The sequence below is a fragment of the Gigantopelta aegis genome, chromosome 15, assembly GCF_016097555.1.
Source record: "Gigantopelta aegis isolate Gae_Host chromosome 15, Gae_host_genome, whole genome shotgun sequence".
NCBI classification, from domain to species: Eukaryota; Metazoa; Mollusca; class Gastropoda; order Neomphalida; family Peltospiridae; genus Gigantopelta; species Gigantopelta aegis.
In genome coordinates, this window is record NC_054713.1 from 4151980 (window position 1) to 4174874 (window position 22895).

Here is a 22895-nt window from a genome sequence, read left to right on the forward strand (position 1 = left end):
ATCCACTTAAGTGCATAGGGTAGCTATGCGCTTAAGGTGATCTTAGGGCTAAGATCGTTTCGTAGAACGGGGCCCAGGTTATAACATTACAACCTTGTTGAGCTTTAGTGTTCCATGTACAGTACTTTCAGGGCTAACTCTGGCTGGCACTCACCAAATTTGCAAAGTTTGAAAATGACTCGTGAATTTTATTACAATTTGACCAAGGAATTTCAAGTATTAATTAATAATAATAATAGTAAATTCTTTATTTAGTGAGGGTAACACAGTTAGCAAAAGCTAATCCTCACTGACGCCCTCAATAATTGATATTTTGTTACAAAATAACTGGGTATCTCTAAAATTTGGAAGTGTAATAGATAATTTGGAAGTGTAATAGATAATTAGGAAGTGTAATAGATAATTTGGAAGTGTAATAGATAATTTGGCAAAATTTTCTACTGATCCAGAGCTATCCCAGACTTTGTTGTGACAGTAGAGTTGGACAGGTCATGGAGGGGTCAATTCCTGCGCTGTGTTACTTGTTCAGTAGAGTCGGACAGGTCATGGAGGGGTCAATTCCTGCACTGTATTACTTGTTCAGTAGAGTTGGACAGGTCATGGAGGGGTCAATTCCTGCGCTGTATTACTTGTTCAGTAGTCGGACAGGACATGGAGGGGTCAATTCCTGCGCTGTGTTACTTGTTTAGTAGAGTTGGACAGGTCATGAAGGGATCAGTTCCTGTGCTGTATTACTTGTTCAGTAGAGTCGGACAGGTCATGGAGGGGTCAATTCCTGTGCTGTATTACTTGTTCAGTAGAGTCGGACAGGTCATGGAGGGGTCAATTCCTGTGCTGTGTTACTTGTTCAGTAGAGTTGGACAGGTCATGGAGGGGTCAATTCCTGTGCTGTGTTACTTGTTCAGTAGAGTTGGACAGGTCATGGAGGGGTCAATAGGTCATGGAGGGGTCAATTCCTGTGCTGTATTACTTGTTCAGTAGAGTTGGACAGGTCATGGAGGGGTCAATTCCTGCGCTGTGTTACTTGTTCAGTAGAGTTGGACAGGTCATGGAGGGGTCAATTCCTGTGCTGTGTTACTTGTTCAGTAGAGTCGGACAGATCATGGAGGGGTCAATTCCTGTGCTGTATTACTTATTCAGTAGAGTTGGACAGGTCATGGAGGGGTCAGTTCCTGCGCTGTGTTACTTGTTCAGTAGAGTCGGACAGGTCATGGAGGGGTCAGTTCCTGCGCTGTGTTACTTGTTCAGTAGAGTCGGACAGGACATGGAGGGGTCAGTTCCTGCGTTGTGTTACTTGTTCAGTAGTCGGACAGATCATGGAGGGGTCAGTTCCTGTGCTGTGTTAGTTGTTCAGTAGAGTCGGACAGGTCTTGGAGGGGTCAGTTCCTGTGCTGTGTTACTTGTGGGGATGTAGAGTTGGACAGGTCATGGAGGGGTCAGTTCCTGCGCTGTGTTACTTGGGATGTAGGTCAGTGGTAGGACACTCGCCTGAGGTCATGGAGGGGTCAGTTCCTGCGCTGTGTTACTTGTTTAGTAGAGTCGGACAGGTCATGGGGGGGGGGGGTCAGTTCCTGCGCTGTGTTACTTGTTCAGTAGAGTTGGACAGGACATGGAGGGGTCAGTTCCTGCTCTGTGTTACTTGTTCAGTAGAGTCGGACAGGTCATGGAGGGGTCAGTTCCTGCGCTGTGTTACTTGTTCAGTAGAGTCGGACAGGTCATGGAGGGGTCAATTCCTGCGCTGTATTACTTGTTCAGTAGTCGGACAGGACATGGAGGGGTCAATTCCTGCGCTGTGTTACTTGTTTAGTAGAGTTGGACAGGTCATGAAGGGATCAGTTCCTGTGCTGTATTACTTGTTCAGTAGAGTCGGACAGGTCATGGAGGGGTCAATTCCTGTGCTGTATTACTTGTTCAGTAGAGTCGGACAGGTCATGGAGGGGTCAATTCCTGTGCTGTGTTACTTGTTCAGTAGAGTTGGACAGGTCATGGAGGGGTCAATTCCTGTGCTGTGTTACTTGTTCAGTAGAGTTGGACAGGTCATGGAGGGGTCAATAGGTCATGGAGGGGTCAATTCCTGTGCTGTATTACTTGTTCAGTAGAGTTGGACAGGTCATGGAGGGGTCAATTCCTGCGCTGTGTTACTTGTTCAGTAGAGTTGGACAGGTCATGGAGGGGTCAATTCCTGTGCTGTGTTACTTGTTCAGTAGAGTCGGACAGATCATGGAGGGGTCAATTCCTGTGCTGTATTACTTATTCAATAGAGTTGGACAGGTCATGGAGGGGTCAGTTCCTGCGCTGTGTTACTTGTTCAGTAGAGTCGGACAGGTCATGGAGGGGTCAGTTCCTGCGCTGTGTTACTTGTTCAGTAGAGTCGGACAGGACATGGAGGGGTCAGTTCCTGCGTTGTGTTACTTGTTCAGTAGTCGGACAGATCATGGAGGGGTCAGTTCCTGTGCTGTGTTAGTTGTTCAGTAGAGTCGGACAGGTCTTGGAGGGGTCAGTTCCTGTGCTGTGTTACTTGTGGGGATGTAGAGTTGGACAGGTCATGGAGGGGTCAGTTCCTGCGCTGTGTTACTTGGGATGTAGGTCAGTGGTAGGACACTCGCCTGAAGTCATGGAGGGGTCAGTTCCTGCGCTGTGTTACTTGTTTAGTAGAGTCGGACAGGTCATGGGGGGGGGTCAGTTCCTGCGCTGTGTTACTTGTTCAGTAGAGTCGGACAGGACATGGAGGGGTCAGTTCCTGCTCTGTGTTACTTGTTCAGTAGAGTCGGACAGGTCATGGAGGGGTCAGTTCCTGCGCTGTGTTACTTGTTCAGTAGAGTCGGACAGGTCATGGAGGGGTCAGTTCCTGCGCTGTGTTACTTGTTCAGTAGAGTTGGACAGGTCTTGGAGGGGTCAGTTCCTGCGCTGTGTTACTTGTTCAGTAGAGTTGGACAGGTCATGGAGGGGTCAGTTCCTGCACTGTGTTTTTTGTTCAGTAGAGTCGGACAGGTCATGGAGGGGTCAGTTCCTGCACTGTGTTTCTTGTTCAGTAGAGTTGGACAGGTCATTGAGGGGTCAGTTCCTGCGCTGTGTTACTTGTGGGGATGTAGAGTCGGACAGGTCTTGGAGGGGTCAGTTCCTGCGCTGTGTTACTTGGGATGTAGGTCAGTGGTAGGACACTCGCCTGAGGTGTGGTGTGTCACAGGATTGATCACCGTCGGTGGACTAGGATTTTTTACTTCCCTCATTCCAAACATTGCCCCACAACTGGTACATCAAAGGCCATGGTATGTACTGTTCTTCTGTCTATGAGAATGTGCATATGGCCTGGTGCAAATAAGGTGTGACATTTGACACAAAAAAATATTTCTTTAAACATGCACAAATCACCTATTTTTGGATGGGGTACATGTTTTATTTTAGCAAAAAAAAAATTCATTTGCATGCCATCAAGCTTGATGTTTATTAGTAATATATATCCATTATGGTTGGGACATATTTCGTTATGGTTGGGACATGTAGATTTCGGCATGCTCTATGAGTAATATCTCGAGAAAACTGAGTCTGAAATAAAAAGATGGTAACATGCATTAAGGAAAGCTGAGAAATTAAAATGAACACATATAGCCACATAATATTGCATACAGGAGGCATAATGCAGATTGGAAATTGTACCGTTATGGTTGGGGCACATTTAGCAGGTGCACTTTAGGATCCAAGTGCAAGTGTTATGTACAGAAGATGGTTAGTAATGTTGGGGAATTGTAGTCTATGACCAGTATTATCCAATAAAGCCTTTTTCTTTATTATAGCTTCTCAATTCTCAAGTACCGATCCATAAATGTTAGAAATAAGCAATTTAGTGATTTTTGGCTTCATTTGACCATTTTAACTGAAAATACTGTCAAAATATCCCTTTATAGCTGTTGTCATGGTAACGAAACATTTGTTCAAGTTAGGTATGTGATTTATATCATGAATATTTGTATTCTATTGCTTTATAAAGGAAAACACTAATATTAGTAATAATCTTTTATGAATTATAAGTGTGTCACGCAAAATAGTGATATTTGGTGCAGTTTATGAAGATGTTCATGTTGATAATTCTGCTAGTTGTTGACTGATTCTTCTGAAATTTTAAACATAATAATATACATGTTTGTATTTCCATCACTCATATTTTTATCAGTGCCCCAATACTGGCTTCAAGTATTATTCCTCTTATTTGCACCAGGCCTTATAAAAGAGTAGCCTTTTGTGATAGGAGCAACGAGCTACTCTCGATTCACTAATATCAAAACCTATATTAGCTCGGCCATTTACCTTTCGACCGACCGTTCAAAACTGCGCCAAATTCCCTCAATCAAAATTGCACACCCTTTTTTCTTTGGCATTTAACTGCTCCATTCAAATTCCATAGCACCACCACCACCCGCCTGCTACTGATTTGATCGGGCTGCTGGTGCTCCCTTGCACCTGCCAGTGCAGGCGGTCCCTCCCCTCCCCTCCCCTCCCCCCACCTTTCCTGTCATGGACGGAGGAGCCGGCCAAGGCTCTTGTGCGCTACAACAGCTTGTTCTGAATGTGCACATAAAACCCTATGACATGACATGACATGATAGGAGCGATTTCCTGTCCTGGTCGGAGGAGCTGGCCGAGGCCGACACCTGTGTCCAGGACATTCTCTGAATGTGCACGTTAAACACCCTGACATGACTTGATAGGAGCGATTTCCTGTCCTGGTCGGAGGAGCTGGCCGAGGCCGACACTTGTGTCCAGGATATTCTCTGAATGTGCACGTAAAACCCTATGACATGACATGACCTGATAGGAGCGATTTCCTGTCCTGGTCGGAGGAGCTGGCCGAGGCCGACACCTGTGTCCAGGACATTCTCTGAATGTGCATGTTAAACACCCTGACATGACATGGTAGGAGCGATTTCCTGTCCTGGTCGGAGGAGCTGGCCGAGGCCGACACCTGTGTCCAGGATATTCTCTGAATGTGCACGTAAAACCCTATGACATGACATGACCTGATAGGAGCGATTTCCTGTCCTGGTCGGAGGAGCTGGCCGAGGCCGACACCTGTGTCCAGGACATTATCTGAATGTACACGTTAAACACCCTGACCTGACCTGATAGGAGCAATTTTCGTCTCTTTCAGTTTCAGCTACATGTAAAACTTGAAATAACCATTATACGTTAGTCACCAAGGAGCTGTAGTTTAAAATGTGCTGAGGTGTCGTTAAACAAATATTCCTTTCCTTTGAATGGTATTTGCTTTTTTTTTGTATGTAAAAGACACCTTGCTGCTGATAAAAACAAAAATAGCCTCTGTGGCAATATCATATTTTCTCTTGCATGTATGTATACGTTCGGTAGAATCGTATCTGATTGATGTTCAAGCACACTATCTTGGGCTGTCTGTTCTCAGTGTAGATTAATGGTTAGTGGTATATGACATCTGTGTAGATTGGAGTTGAAGTATGGTACCGGCCATGATCTCAGCACCTACCAGTGATTTAAGACTGGTGGCTCCACCATTGCTTAACTCTTTCCCTCCCAATCTCGACTGCAATCGAGACGTGACTGGTCATCGTAAACACAGCTGTTAACATTCTGTGAATGCAAGAACATAGTAGAATGACAATCGAACACATTGAGTGTATTTTGTTGACTGGTATTCGTATTTAAGTTGTCATTGCAATATCGAAAAGAAAACAAAAAACAGTCTAAATTTGTGTGAACATTATTGATGATGTAACACACATGGGTTTGATTTCTCGCTATTTGTATAATTATTTCTTTTAAAACATGTTGGGACATTATTATTTAATGAAAACTGAAGATTTGTAAAGGATGTATTCACCGAAAATAACTGATAATACAAACTTTGAAGTAGATGATGGATGGATCACTCATCGTTGATTGAAAGTGAAAATAAACTGTCACACACAATGATGTCATGGATCTTGATCATAGGGTTTTAAAAATTATTTGTAAAAAATATTAATAAGTTCTTTTGTAAATTTTATTTTGTTAATTAGACTCACTAATGTGTCCTCTAAACTATGACACACATCAAAATAGTTGTAACTATAATCTTAAAGGAAGGGACAATCAAGACATTTGACCTCGTATGCATATTCAGTGATATATAATGCACAATATTGCTTAATATCAATAAGTATAATCGTATAGTTAATTAATAAAACGGTTAAATGTGACGGCGATTATATATAACGGGCGCAGCCATTTTGTACCATCCCAGTGAATACGCCCTCTGGCGAGCTGGTGGTTACGTAATACCTAACGTGTCACATCAGGAATTAGTCTTCGAACTGAAGAAACAAAACATACCTGATTTTTGTGGATGCATCGCAATATTCTGTAATAATAGTCATCCCAGTAAGCCAGCGACAATTATATATTATTTTTAATACAAAATAAACCACCATTGCCAAAGTGTTGAAATAACTGTATTATGGTTTGTACTTAAATTAACCCACGTACTGAAATAATAATCGGAGTGTTTTCTTAGTTAATTGGTCATTTCTTTTCGTGGCCTGTACCTATGGTTCCTGATTGGCAGGTGTATATTTAGACGGTCCCCAGACACTGTGTCTAGACACTAAAAAGACGTGCCTCTTTTATTAAGATCACAGGGTATTATGTGTTAACCGCACGGACACCCCTCTAATCGTAATCGATCAACCGTCCTGCTTTATTACTGTAAGTAATTCTGTAAAACCCTTGATTAAGTAGACTTTCCCATCTAAAATCACAAAACTGACCAATTACGTAGTCCCAAAGAAAAGAAAATTATCGTGAATGGTCGTTTTTGCTCGAACGTAACATACCAATAGGCCTAATAATATGCATTTTTTCCTTTGGATTTAAAAAAGAAGAAAAATACTATAACTCCATTTCGTTCTATTGATGCAAATTGAAATATATTTAGTTAAATAGTTTATTATACTATCAAGTCATTTATGTTGTTTTACAAGTCAGGTTGATGAAAGCGAAGCGCCTTTTGTAAATTAGAGAGTTTGTTTACACTGTACATAGGGCAGACATCACTTCGCCCCAAGCTACACCACCGGACGTTACAAAAACGAAACAAAATGGCTGCCCCCAGTTAGCAGGAATAATCATGTTTTTTTTATTAACTCTAAAATTACTACGCATTTTTCATTTGTTAAAGTGTCAGTATGTGTTGGTGGTCTGGGTATGCATCTTTCCAACACACATAAATCTTTTGTTTGAGTTTACTCTACCTTTAAGTAACAAACATAGTTTCTTGATTGCATATAACATTATTATAGAACAATTTACATAAAATCTATAAAACAGTATTATGTATGTGAACTCAGGTGTACTCATAATGGATCAGTATACTACAGGTGTATGCGTGTCCTACTTGCGAAAGGCAATGTACATGCATAATAATATATCATCAGGTTCACATACATATAACAGATGAATATATAAAATATAAGTGAATACTTACCCAGGATGTACAGGTATATTATTTTATCATATAATATCTTACATTTTCAGTGCAATCAAAGTATGTGATATTTTTCAGATCACATACTTTAAGAATTTGATAACTTTGCAAATTAAATGTAAATTAGTCGAGGTCTTGGCACTAGGTTTATTGACATTTAAGCAAACGTACTTGGGTGACACTCCATGATTGACGTATGCATTCATAGTCATCAAATAAAAACATTTCAATGGCAATTTGACACTGAAAGCTGTCCAGTGTTCAGAAAACAAAAAACGTTAGGCATAACTTTATTTTGATGTATGGACATCCAAAATGACGTCATTCAAGTTTGACGTCAATTCCATTCAAAAATACACCGTGCCACATATTCTTACGTCATTTGAATATCTAGTAATGGCGGACTGGAAATAAAGTTGCGTGTACAGTTTACAAAAACACGTTGTATTAAGCTTGAGCTTATATGATGAAGAGATTATTACCCTCGTGTATTTCGGTATCATCAATATCATATATTAGGAATAAAAATAATGTATTATGCTCACCAGAGGCTCGCATAATACAATTTTTATTCCTAATATATGATATTGACAATACCGAAAAACACTCTGGTAATAACCTCTATGTACCCTCCTACATGTAACAGATGATTATAAAACTGTAAAGACTATATGTTGGATATGTGTGAAAGGATGATATGCACCCATATATGATTACTTACTCAAAGTGTACACTAGCATGTATAGCATTATACCTTCATAGGTGTTACACAGATTGTATATAACTGTATGAACTATGCTTAAGATGTGTGTTACATGATCATATACACCCATATATGATATACACTAGCATGTATAGCATTATACCCTCATAGGTGTTACACAGATTGTATATAACTGTATGAACTATGCTTGAGATGTGTGTTACATGATCATATACACCCATATATGATATACACTAGCATGTATAGCACTATACCCTCATAGGTGTTACACAGATAGTATTTAGAGAATAACTAACGAGCTACGAGGAATTATGAATTATCTGTCCCGAGTGAATGAATGTTGTAAACCTGAGCCTTTGGCGAGGGTTTTACAACATTCATTTCACGAGGGACAGATAATTTGTAACTCCTCGTAGCGAGTTGGTTATTCTCTTTATTACCCATTGTCAATTTTAACTGATTTTTAATGTAAAAATTCCTCTGCAGTCTACAACAAAGCCATCAGCCATTACGTCATATAATCTTACGCACATTACATGACGTAATGTAAGTGACGTCATAGCATAACGACGTTCTTTTTACAGCCAAATGTTTACAGTACAAAATAATATGACTGTATTTGCATTTGAAAATAATTATTTTTATATATTACTAAAGCCGCTGCTTATGAAAATATACCATTTCATGTTTACGAAACAAGTGAGTCCATTTATTTTTGTAAATCTTTGTATATCGTATAACGTATGTGTAATCTGACTCATGAATGGAAACATTATATGAATGAAAGTGAAGTTCCGGCCATGACAAGCAACCAATCAAACATCGTGATTTTTAAGCCAGCCAATCAGTGGCTGTAGAAGCAATCTGCACACTGTGCAGAGATCGAAAAAATATTACCCCGTATATTTGAGCCCATATGGGTAATAAATAACTGTATGAACTATGCTTAAGATGTGTGTTACATGATCATCAGGGCTCACACTCTGAATTATATTAGTTTAGCTCAAGTTCAGATATGTTGGGTATTTCTTTGAAAAATATTACAAAATGGCTAATTTAAACAAAATGTTATTATACAAATACTAAATGTTATAATCACATTGTATAAAAATTAGCAATGGGTGGAGTGAGCCCTGGATCATTACCTATGTGTGAATACATACCTAAGATGCACAGGTGTATCATACCCTCATACAGCTATGTAATATAGGTTGCCAAGTACATTGTATGAATATAGAAGAGGGTCTCGTAAGTTGTCAAACTTGTGCCCAATTCTTTTGTTCTTTGTACAATAAAATATGTTTGCAATCAATCAAAATAGGGTTATATTAGTTGGGGGGTTTTACAATTTGAGATTGAATAATGTAGGTTCAAAATTACATATTTCACGTTGGAAAGCTGGGTGGATAAGAGTTAATGAAGAGTTTTTAGCTTATTATAAATGTAATGTTTTTATAGATATTTTTAAAATTTAAGATTTATTTCTCATGTTTCAGGGTTTCTGGGCGGCTGTGACCCCATTTAACTTCACGGCCATCGGGGGCCACCTACCTGCTGCTCCAGCTCTCATGGTTCGTTCCAATGAGTTTATTTTTATTACAGTAGTATTGTGATTACACCAGGGCCCAATTGCACAAAACATTGTTAACCTAATTTTGCACGTAAATGTAAATCTACGACTAAACCACAATTTTTATTACTTTTATAGTACAACAAATATAGTTAGAAGTACACGTATTTCATTTTCTTTTGTCCTTAAAATGCTTCCTCTTCTGTGATGATGTACTTTTCTTCATGAAATAGATGCCAAACACTTGTAAATGTATGCCTGGGGCCTAATTCACTATACTCTTGCAACTTTGCGATTTCGCAGTGCAATGCTAAAAGACTTGCAAAGAGGATGCTTTGTTGTCTAGCAGAGCCTAAGAGACCTTTGTGAATTAGGCCCCTGGTATAACTGCTGGTCGCAGATGTAAACTTACGATGTTTTGTGAAACAGGCCCCAGTACTATAAGTATAGCAGTATTGTAGTTAGTTACAACAGAGTTATTAACATAGCCATGGTAAAGGGCTGACCTGGGGCGCAGTCGGTCTACGGTCGATCCCCGTCAGTGGGCCCATTAGACTATTTCTCACTCTAACTAGTACACCATGACTGGTGTATGAAAGGCTGTGGAATGTGCTATCCTGTCTTTTGAAGTGTTGTAATGATGCAGCATACCGGTAACTGTTATAAAGTCCATGTGTCTTTTAACACCTGATGAATATGATAATGAAGCAAATTTAGTATATCATAAATCCTTGACTTTAATTATTACTAATTACGCCTTGGAAACAAAGCTTTTATTTCAGATATCATGTTGTTATTATTTTTAGGGTAACGTGTCGCTATGGAAACCGTCTGATACCGCGATGCTGTCCAACTACACAGTGTTCAAGATCTACCGAGAGGCGGGTCTTCCTCCCGGTGTTATTAACTTCACCCCGGCCGAGGGCGTGGTGTTCGGGGACACCATCACCAGCTCACCGCACCTCGCCGGGATCAACTTCACAGGTAGTGTCAGGTGAGTTGTGTTTTCACAGGTAGCGTCAGGTGAGTTGTGTTTTCACAGGTAGCGTCAGGTGAGTTGTGTTTTCACAGGTAGCGTCAGGTGAGTTGTGTTTTCACAGGTAGCGTCAGGTGAGTTGTGTTTTCACAGGTAGCGTCAGCTGAGTTGTGTTTTCACAGGTAGCGTCAGGTGAGTTGTGTTTTCACAGGTAGCGTCAGGTGAATTGTGTTTTCACAGGTAGCGTCAGCTGAGTTGTGTTTTCACAGGAAGCGTCAGGTGAGTTGTGTTTTCACAGGTAGCGTCAGGTGAGTTGTGTTTTCACAGGTAGCGTCAGGTGAGTTGTGTTTTCACAGGTAGCGTCAGCTGAGTTACAGGCCTCAGAGAACTGAAAATCTGCATGACCCATTTATCGGTCATGCAGAAATAAGTCCAGGTAACCCATTTCCATTTTGTGTAACTAGTTATATCCAAGTAAATGGTGCTCCAAATTTTGCGCGAAAAAAAGGTTATGTAAAACTAGATTTGTGCAAATCAATTGATAGTTTTTGCAATTTTCAGCAGCCTAAATTAGACTAACTTGTTACAGGGTGGAGGGGTGACATAGCCCCACGATAAAGTACTCTCCTGATGCGTGGTTGGTCTAGGATCGATCCCCGCCGGTGGTCCATTGAACTATTTCTAGTTCCAGCCAGTGCACCACGACTTGTTTATCAAAGGCTGTGGTATGTACTGTCCTGTCTGTGGGATGGTGCATATAAAAGATCCCTTGCTACTAATGGAAAAATGAAGCAGGCTTCCTTTCTAAAACTGCATGTCAGAGTTACAAATGTTTGAAGTCCAATAGCCGATGATAAATAAATCAATGTGCTCTAGTGGTATCATTAAACAAAACAAAAGTAAACTGTTTTAGCTGTTTAAAGGTGCACAGGGCTAGCTTTAACACTCGCCAAATTTGCCAATTGCGAATTTTGAAAGAAGTTAGCAAATTTTATTTAACAAAATAATTTCATGTACCGTATATTGCCGTGTATTAGCAGACTCCTTGGATAAGCCGACCTCTTAGTTTGACCCTAAATATCCAGTACAAAATCATCATCGGCCTTGTGTATAAGCCAAAGTCATCTTTTGTCCAGCTGTATGTTGTATCGATTTCAATAATACTGTCCAAAAATAGACATGTGCTTTTATTGTTCATTACATTTGTTTTCTCTTTAATTATTACAAACACGGTAATCGCGATCACAATCAATCATCAATGTGGCAATGCTAACATCTACCATGCCGTGAAAAATAATTTAGAATTGATAAAGCATAACAGGAAAATAAATAATTCAAGCTGTAACAACATATCACTGCACATAAGTAATGAATTTATTCACTGGACAGCAAAAAGTAAAATCATTGAGGGCATGTTTAATGCCTCACCACACACACACAAACAAAAGATCATGCGGTTCGTGACTGCAGCTGTTCACTGGATATGGTATTCATGACAATAGTGGGAGTAATTATCATCCTGAAATTCATGTTGTTTTGGCAGTCGGTAATGTTAATAAGGAGCTTAATTTATTTATGGCATTACTTTACAGTTTAATGCACCCTCCCAACAAAACAATAATATTAGAAATATAATACTTGTTTTGTATCTTAAACTTGCTATATGAAAGACTGGTCCCAGCACAGGTCAAAGAAAGATGGCGGACAGTTGGAAAGAATATGTTTTTACCATTGAAATGACAATAAAACAAGTAATTTTTTATTATTATTCATCAAACTTATAATGCATTCAAGAACAAAAAACTGCATAATATTGCATGATGGGGTGTTTTATTTATACTGTGCACAAATTATTGTTACATAATCTGTGAAAGGCTACGGGTCTGATCAAAATTTGTAAGTCACAGTCAGGAGTATTTTAGATCAAAATTTTATGCTCCATTTTGTTGCCTCCGTGTATAAGCCGACTCTCTTCTTTTAGAAAGTGTTTCTAGACTTCAAAAGTCGGATAATACACGGCAATATACAGTAATAATTGACACATTTTAGAAAATTACGGTCGATTATTGCTATTTTTGAAGTTTAATAGACAATTTGGCGAAATGTTTTGCTCACCCACAGCTAGCCCTGGTGCACTTTGACCTAGACCGATAAAGCTATGTTTATTATGTTTTATTTTAACTTTAGCTTTTCTATTTTTACTTGTGTTTCAGGACGTTCAAGCACCTATGGAAGCAGGTTGGCGATAATTTGGATACGTACCGAACATACCCTCGGCTGATTGGAGGTAGGTGCGATTTCAGTTACATTTTTGTTATGGCATTTGGCAGAAAAATCAACCATGCTGGTTTTCTCTCTCATTATACAATTGGTGTAACAAAGGCCAAGACATTTTGTGTACAGCTCGTTAGATATATATTCTGTTGTTAATGGAACTATATCTTTATTAGTTCCGTACCAGTCCAACCAGAGGGGACTACAGGTTTTATCCCCATCTGTCTGTCTGTCCCATATATAGTTTTTCAGATGGGTTTTTTCACAATGCGTTAACTGAAATTTTGTGTATAGCTTTATCAAGTTTGACTTTCATGACGATTTACCAATTTTTGACAAAGTTATGACTCTTGAAGTTAGGAAATATGAAAATTTGTTGGACCCTGTAAGGGACGTGTATTATGGACTTTTGTTGGACCCTGTAAGGGACGTGTATTATGGACATTTGTTGGACCCTGTAAGGGACGTGTATTATGGACATTTGTTGGACCCTGTAAGGGACGTGTATTATGGACTTTTGTTGGATCCTGTAAGGGACGTGTATTATGGACATTTGTTGGACCCTGTAAGGGACGTGTATTACGGACATTTGTTGGACCCTGTAAGGGACGTGTATTACGGACATTTGTTGGACCCTGTAAGGGACGTGTATTACGGACATTTGTTGGACCCTGTAAGGGACGTGTATTACGGACTTTTGTTGGACCCTGTAAGGGACGTGTATTACGGACATTTGTTGGACCCTGTAAGGGACGTGTATTACGGACATTTGTTGGACCCTGTAAGGGACGTGTATTATGGACATTTGTTGGACCCTGTAAGGGACATGTATTATGGACATTTCTTTTTGCAATGCCTCTAGATATTGAACTGAAATTGTGGACATAGTTTTGTCATGTATTGTTGCAGATCAAGTTTGACTTTCATGGCATTTAACAATTTTTCAAAGAGTTATGGCCCTTGAACTAGGTGATACAAAAACGTGTTTGGCCCAGTAAGGGACATGTGTTGCTTTAGCAGTACTCTCAAAATGCTTATTTTAATTTTGTGTACAGAATGTGCTGGTAAGAACATGCATTTGTGGACATCTCATTGGATGTATATTCTGTTATTAATGGGGCTATATCTTTAAAGGTAGGGTCAACTCAAACAAGAGCCTTATGTGTTGGAAAGATGCATACCCGGACCACCAACACATACTGACACTTTAGCAAATGAAAAACGTGTAATTTTAGAGTTAATAAAAAAACATGATTATTCCTGCTAACTAGGGGCAGCCATTCTGTTTCGTTTTTGTGACGTCCGGTGGGATAGCTTGGGGCGAAGTGACATCAGCTCCTGACCATCTCCTGTATGTACAGCGTAAACAAAAGCAGTAATTTTCGACACAGCGCTTGTCTTTGATCAACCTGACTTGTAAAACAGCATAAACAACGTAATGATATAAATTATAATAAATTATTTAACTAAATATATTTCAAGTTGCATTAACGGAACAAAATGGGGTTATAGTATTTTTCTCTGTTCAGTAATCCAAAGGAAAAATGTACACTATTAGGCCTATTGATATGCTACGTTGGAGCAAAAACAACAACCCATGATACCAAATTGAGAATTTTCTTTTCTTTGGGACTACGTAATTGGTCAGTTCTATGGTTTTAGATGGAAAAGTCTACTTAATCAATAGTTTTACAGCACTATTTACAGTAATAAACCATGTCCATTACAATTTTAGGGGTGACAGGTAATATTCCACAATACCTGTATGCATTTTTGTGTCTAGGCAGCGTCAATTAATTGGCTCGTCTGGATACCAATCAAATACACACCTGCCAATCAGGAATCACAGGTAGAAGCAACTAACAGCATAGACCAATTAACTAAGAAAACACTCCGTATATCATTTCAGTACGTAGGTTAATGCATGGGCAAAACATTGTTAATTATTTCGACTTGTTGTATAGTCACTTTGACAATGGTATTTTATTTTGTATTGAAAAATAATGTATATAGTGCTGGATATACTTATTGCTGGCTTACTGGGATGTGTATTATTACAGAACATTGCAATGTATGACTATTTATCATCCCGCAAAAACCAGGTAGATTGTGTTTCTCTAGTTCTAAGGCTCATTCTTGACGTTATGCATTAAGTATTACGTAACCACCAGCTCGCCAGAGGGCGTACTCACTGAGATGGTACAAAATGGCTGCACCCGTTATATATAATAGCCGTCACATTTAATTGTTTTATTAATTAACTACACGATTATACGTGTTGATATTAAGCAATAATGTGCATTATATATCGTTGAATATGTATACCAGGCCAAATGCCTTAATTGTCCCTTCCTTTAATATAATTTTGTTTACAGAGTGTGGTGGGAAGAACATGCATTTTGTGCACAGTTCTGCCGATGTCGACTCGGTTGTTTACGGAACGATCCGGGCAGCGTTTGAGTACAACGGTCAGAAGTGCTCCGCATGCTCCCGGGCATACATACCGGCCTCACTGTGGCCTGAAATCAAGAAGAAACTGCTGAATATTCATAAGGAGATCAAGATGGGCTCTCCCTTGGAGAAGGACTCATTTGTTACTGCTGTTATTGACGATAAGGTGAGACAGTCAGTCAGGCAACGTCCAACAATTATGTAACACAAAATTTGACATTTTTGTCTCCACTTTATGAAGTAAAAAGGGCGGGACATATCCCAGTGGTAAAGTGTTTGCTTGATGTGAGGTAATAGATAATAGATAAATCAATATGCTCTAGTGGTGTCGATAAACAAAACAAAGTTAGTTTCAATGAAGCACATGTATATAAAAATAAAAGTTTTGTATTGTGATAAAGACAACAAAATATACATAGCTATTTTTGAATTCAGTATAAAAATTATTTTTTGACTTGATAAAATATAGGTTGCATCATACAAAACAGGAATTCATTTTTTTAAATGTATTGTGGGAGAAACTAAATAAAGTGTTACTGCCTGAAGATATCACTTTTATACTGGGTTAGGTTGGATGGAGAACAACCAGAACTAGCCATCTTACCATCAGGGTTCATATTGGTCCTGGAAATCCTAAAAGGTCACAGACAGGACATCACATATAACAGCCTTTGATACACCACTGACAGACCTCACCATTTAAGGGGCCCTAGCACTGTTTGCTTCCCATTGATTCTCTGAAAGTAGTTGAGTAGAGAACTACTGATTGAGTTACAGGACATCACATATAACAGCCTTTGATACACCATTGACAGACCTCACCATTTAAGGGGCCCTAGCACTGTTTGCTTCCCATCTATTCTCTGAAAGTAGTTGAGTAGAGAACTACTGATTGAGTTACAGGACATCACATATAACAGCCTTTGATACACCATTGACAGACCTCACCATTTAAGGGGCCCTAGCACTGTTTGCTTCACATCGATTCTCTGAAAGTAGTTGAGTAGAGAACTACTGATTGAGTTACAGGACATCACATATAACAGCCTTTGATACACCATTGACAGACCTCACCATTTAAGGGGCCCTAGCACTGTTTGCTTCCCATCGATTCTCTGAAAGTAGTTGAGTAGAGAACTACTGATTGAGTTACAGGACATCACATATAACAGCCTTTGATACACCATTGACAGACCTCACCATTTAAGGGGCCCTAGCACTGTTTGCTTCCCATCGATTCTCTGAAAGTAGTTGAGTAGAGAACTACTGATTGAGTTACAGGTATATCTCACCTTTTCCAAGCTTTGAGTCTTTTAGGGTTATGGAAATTGAAATGTTTGATATGGATATTCTTTTTGTTGATTTTAAGTCATTGTTTCCAGTGTTGAGTCTTTTTTTGAAATTGAAACACTCAAATTCTTTTTGTCCACACTCAAATGTGTTACATAGAAGATATTTCATGTTTTTTGTCAAATATGATTTATATCTCATCGAGTGAAGTTCGCAGTCATACCTCATGACAAGCGCGATGAGTGTGATATGATTGCAAACTTCACGTGATGAGATATAAATCATATTTAACAAAAAAACATGAAAATTTCTATTTATTATATAACTTTTGGCAATTTAGCTTTATTTTTAAAATGCCAGCAGCAAAATAGTTCCGGCTTTCTTACAGTGAAGATAACACTTTCTACAGTGGACGACAACACATTTTAGAGTGAAATAGTGAACATTTCACACTCTAAAACGTCCTTCGTCACTGATAACAATTTTATTTCACTGATATTTTAAAATATTTCGCTAAATGTTATATAATAAATTTTGCTGTTTCACTGGTCCATTAGATTTGTTAATTTTTCCATACCAATTATTTCAGTTTTCCTTTTATTAGATTTGTTATTATAGGATATAAGACAAGCTTCCATTTTGTATCATGTTTACATGTATGTTCCGAATGAAATAATTTTCAGTTATCACAAGCTTTAGCAAGTGACAAGGAAAATTATTTCACGAGGGACATAAACATGATACGAAATGGTAGCGAGTTTAATATCTTATTAATTACTCATAATCGATCTTAATTTATATCACTCCACTCATTTGGTTGACGTTCCTGTAAGGTTGTAGTTCACCAGTCGATGACGTCACAAAGTGTCGAGTCCAACTTGGCATTCTTGTGGGATGTATCACTTTTGATATGTATCAAGATATTTTTAACCACTTGGGTAATAACACTGTTTATTGTGCTCTGTATTTCAGGCCTTTTCTCGTATCAAAGGATATCTGGATTACGCCAAATCATCCAACACGGTCAAAGTTCTTGCTGGAGGAAACTGTGACGACAGGTTGACTTTAATTATTTATTTCAACTTAAAGGTGCATCGTCAGAGTTAAAGTTTTTGTTTCTTAAACAACACTAGACCACATTGATTTATTAGGCAAACATTTGGTAATACTGATAGTTAGTCTTTCTCACTGAGAAATTATCATGCATTGGTTTAACGTACACTACTATTGGACGATTTGACGTCAACAAACCAATCACCTTTTCGGTATAAATTATGACGTCATCATGATTTGGCAAAACACACTCAATGCCGTCACTTAGTTTAAAGCGTGTGCATTTATGTCTTTCTGGTTTCAATGTTGAACTTGTAATAAAATGGTAGTGTAATGCAATGCATTATTGATTTATTTATTTTTTACAGAATATATAGAACTTTGGGTTTTGAAAATCATCTGTGAACCATGAATTAAATACAAAGTTAAAGCAATACCCAGAACAGTAAAGTAGTTTATGTCGTTTCTATATACATGAATGTGTAGCCGATGTAGGTTATATCGAAAATAAGGGCTTTAAAAAAAACCCAAATAGTTGGGGTAATAAATAGAATAACAAACTCGGTACCAGTTATTATCAACTCTCTGAAGCTCGTAACAAGTGAAAATTATTTCACTCGGGACATAAATTTGATAATAACTAGTAACTCGTTTATTATCATCTATATAGATATCAACCTCAAAAAAAGAAGAAGAAGAAACAAAGTTGTTTTGTGTAGTTAATGTAGGATGACCAGTGAGTTTGTAAACTTTAAGAAGTGAAATATTATTTAAGAATTGACCGCAATTATTTTTTGGTTCATGCAAGTATGAACCGAAAAAACGATGTGCACATTGTATGAGCCCGCGTACTTTAACAATACATAACTGAATTTATTTTATTTAGCTTTAAATACACCTGTAGTATTGTTTGTGTAAACTTCATTGATACTTATGTCGTGTAAGAATGCGAACGTTCATTCACTATCATTTGAATCAGGTGATTTTTTTTGTTTTTGTAAATGACGTCATTTGCTCTAGCTGCTGTGCATTTTTACGGATCATTTAGTTATATTGGAAGGAATTGTCCTATTCGTGTTTAGTTTATATTTTATGAAAGTGAACAAAGAGAACGTGTCTAACATTTATGCTGTTGGTAGAACCGTTTAATTTTCGCCAACAGCTGTAGAACATCGCTTACAAGTAAGTTACAGAAGTGAAGTTTCCTACATGATTTCTTTGGCCACTGACTAAGTCTCATGTCATGATTAGCGAAGAGGTTGGGGTTTTGGGTGTGTTTTTTTATTTTTAAATCAATGCATATATATCTACATGTCTACTCTGCTATAGCATTTTCCATTAATTTATCATATATATTTTTTTGTAGCTTTCACGTGTGTTTTCTTCAAAATATCAAAATATGATTGCCAGAATAATCCGGCTTGTTGCACAAAAGTAGTGCGAGTCAGTGGACGGGGGGGGGGGGGGGGGGGGGGGTAGTAGGCGTGGCTTAATTTTTTTTGGTTTATCGAGATATGAACGAAAAAAAAGTAAGCACCTCTGGACCAATCAGATTGCCGTAAAGTGTATAGATGCAAAGAAAATTTAATTATTCTTGATTAATATTTCTTCTCGTCTTTTCAGTAAAGGATATTTTGTGGAGCCGACCATTCTGGAATGTACCGACCCGCAAGACAAACTAATGCAAGAGGTCAGTGTTGATGACGAGGGTAAACTATGTAATTGAAATTTAATCCTTCTTGCTTATTTGCTGTCCAACGTTACCTGCCAGTCCTTGTCTCAGCAACCTTCATAGTGTAAAATTAATATTCATAAGTCTATTGCATATTGTCTAATGGGGAAATCTGTGAAACTAGAAAACATTTTGGTTTGCTGTTAACTGACTGATTGGTTGGCACAGTCATCTGAATAAAGAATAATGCCTGCTACTTATTTACAGGTTACCATAAAATATGTGTCTAATAACCTATAGGTTACTGCTAACCATTTTTTTACGGTTATATGGCGTTGGACATATGGTTTAGGACCACACAGATATTGAGGGAGGAAACCAGCTGTTGCCACTTCATGGGCTACTAGCAGCAAGGGATTTTTTTATGCACCATCCCATAGACAGGATAGCACATACCACAGCCTTTGATGTACCAGTCGTGCACTGGCTGGAGTGAGAAATAGCCCAATGGGCCCACTGACAGGGATCGATCCCAAACCGACCACGCATCAAGCGAGCACTTTACCACTGGGCTACGTCTCGCCCCATGCAGAACAAAGTACGGTTCTCGACTTTCTTGGGACAAGGATTTATCCAGGTGTTCTGTGGGTCCCAACATAAACCCCTTCCCAAAAACAAGTGGCCCTGGAAATTGTCAATTTGAAGTGAAAATATGTTTGTACAACTCTTAATACCACAATAGAGTTTCCATCAGAACTCAATGTATGACCACTAAACAGGATCTTACAGCTGTGTTTTGTGTGATATATGCAACATCACATTTTTCTCAAAATTATAAAAAATGTTTTTGGAAATTGAACTATTCAAGTGGTCAAATGGTTACCAAATGGTTTGATGGAACTAAGAGTTAATATTTATGTGTTGTGTTACAGGAGATATTTGGCCCCGTGTTGTCTGTGTACGTGTACACTGACCGCGACTACCATGAAGTGGCCATGTTGGCTAACTAAGGGTTAATATTTATTATGTGTTGTGTTACAGGAGATATTTGGCCCCGTGTTGTCTGTGTATGTGTACACTGACCGCAACTACCATGAAGTGGCCATGTTGGCTAACTAAGGGCTAATATTTATTATGTGTTGTGTTACAGGAGATATTTGGCCCCGTGTTGTCTGTGTACGTGTACACTGATCGCGACTACCATGAAGTGGCCATGTTGGCTAACTAAGGGTTAATATTTATTATGTGTTGTGTTACAGGAGATATTTGGCCCCGTGTTGTCTGTGTATGTGTACACTGACCGCGACTACCATGAAGTGGCCACGTTGGCTAACAACACCTCACCCTACTCACTGACAGCCGCCATTTTCTGCCAGGATCCGTGAGTGAATTGTTACGTAATTATTTCCCCTGATGCACACACTTTGAGACTGCTAACCCTAGTTACTAGAGTCAAAGAGTCAAATCATTTCAGCTATTAAACGCTATTTGGCAAACTCAATCAAAATTACTCAGTAGCTCTATTTCTCTGTTCCAAATTATGCGCCAAAGTTGACTCATGAAAACTGCACAATCTTTATATCTTTGACTTAATCCTACAGGACATCCAAAACTCAAGAGCACCACAAATGCCACCGACCGCTACTGACCCTGGTTGTACTGCTGGTGCTCTCTTGCACCTGCCAGCATGGGCAGTCCCTCCTGCTAACCACCCGAAACCCTTTAATCCTGTTCTGGATGGAGGAGCCAGCATGGGCCGACACCTGCGCCCATGACATGCATGCACTACAACAGCTTGCTCTGAATGTGCACGTTTAGGCCCTATGATCTGACCTGACCTGACCCGTTATTAAAATATTTTTTTACTGTTAATTTACACACTGCTTACATTTTCTTGCGGTAACCGTAAAAATTAACTGGTGTGTTTCTGTCTATCCTGTTGTTCATAATAATTATAAATGAAGCGTAACTTTATGAGAAACAAAAGAAGGTACACAGCTCCATAACTGGGAGCAGTGGCTGTAAGTGACATCTTTAGCACCACGGTTTCTAGACTTTACAAAATCCACTAGCCATGGGATCAGTGATTTTAACAATTTACTAGCCACAATTAAAAATTCACTAGCCCTACTTTACTTAATACAATTTTACTAATGGTAATAATAGGATATGCTACCTAAAGAGGAAGATAGAGTTTAAAAACACTAAGATTAAAGGGTAGGGGTGGGGGTAGGATATTCATATTTACAAAATACTTAAATGCAGCATTTGACCAAAACAAATTCACTAGCTGTCGGGCATATCAATATTAGTACTTACTAGCCCAACATTGGATATCACTAGCCATAGGAGTGGGACTACCATAATCTAGAAGCCCTGTATTAGTTACTTACTAGCCCAAAATTGAATATCACTAGCCATAGGAGTGGGACTACCATATCTAGAAGCCCTGTTAGCCCGATGAGTGCACAGTAGTCAACTGGACATGGGTGCACAAAAGTGTCAAGTGCAGCATCGCGTAAGTACAAAGAAGCTGGTTGGCAGTGCAGATCAAAGAGGAGAGGCAGTCAGAATGATTGGATACTGTTAAAAAATCCTTGCATATGATATCACTTGGGTGATAATAATTGATATTCAATCAGTGCTCAAGTTGTAGGTAAGAACTGGAGCTTGCTTCCACGAAGCAATATATTTTTATAATATCATAATTTTAGACATCAAATAACAGCTGTAATTTTAAATGTAAAAAGTTGTGATCAAAGCAACATTCCTTTCTTCCGTGTAGTGATCTCTCATAATACGACTTTGTTAACAGGAAGGCAAGGGTTGAACTCTGTGACCTGCTGCGTAACTGTGCAGGCAACTTCTACATCAACGACAAGTCAACGGGCTCAGTCGTCGGTCAGCAGCCATTCGGCGGAAGTCGACTTTCAGGTAGACATAGCAACAGACTGTGTAAACTAATATTATCTATATAAGACTAATATTATCCATAAGTCTATTCTTAGACATACATCATTACTATTCATGTGATTAAATAAGAATGTTTTATTCATAAGACTATTATTATCCATAAGATTGCTTTAATCAAACAGACTGTTAGTATTCTTAAGACTTACTATGCATAAAACTGTTAAAAATAAAAAAAGAACATTCATAGACTATTAAGAATGCATTATTATATGTAATAGTGTTCTATTATTCATAAGACTTTATTATTATCCATAACACTTAAATTATCCATCTTTTTATCATTTTCAAAAATTATTATTATCAAATAAGACACTTCTCTACATGACTGTATTTTTATCAATATATATATATATATATATATATATATGCAAACTTAGGTGCCACCAGTGTATATACATATACATACATATATATGTATAT

At 38.5% G+C, this 22895-nt stretch overlaps 1 protein-coding gene across 2 annotated transcripts in view; it reads left to right on the forward strand.

Annotated features, from left to right (window-relative positions):
* Window positions 1-22895, forward strand: part of LOC121390665 (delta-1-pyrroline-5-carboxylate dehydrogenase, mitochondrial-like) — a 38507-nt gene that overhangs the window by 7126 nt on the left and 8486 nt on the right. For both annotated transcript variants that reach the window (XM_041522536.1, XM_041522537.1), the window contains exons 7-14: window positions 9713-9787; window positions 10593-10780; window positions 12976-13049; window positions 15412-15653; window positions 17750-17835; window positions 19454-19520; window positions 20762-20883; window positions 22318-22436. In XM_041522536.1, coding sequence (XP_041378470.1) covers window positions 9713-9787; window positions 10593-10780; window positions 12976-13049; window positions 15412-15653; window positions 17750-17835; window positions 19454-19520; window positions 20762-20883; window positions 22318-22436 — 973 coding nt within the window. The remainder of the gene's footprint in view (window positions 1-9712; window positions 9788-10592; window positions 10781-12975; window positions 13050-15411; window positions 15654-17749; window positions 17836-19453; window positions 19521-20761; window positions 20884-22317; window positions 22437-22895) is intronic.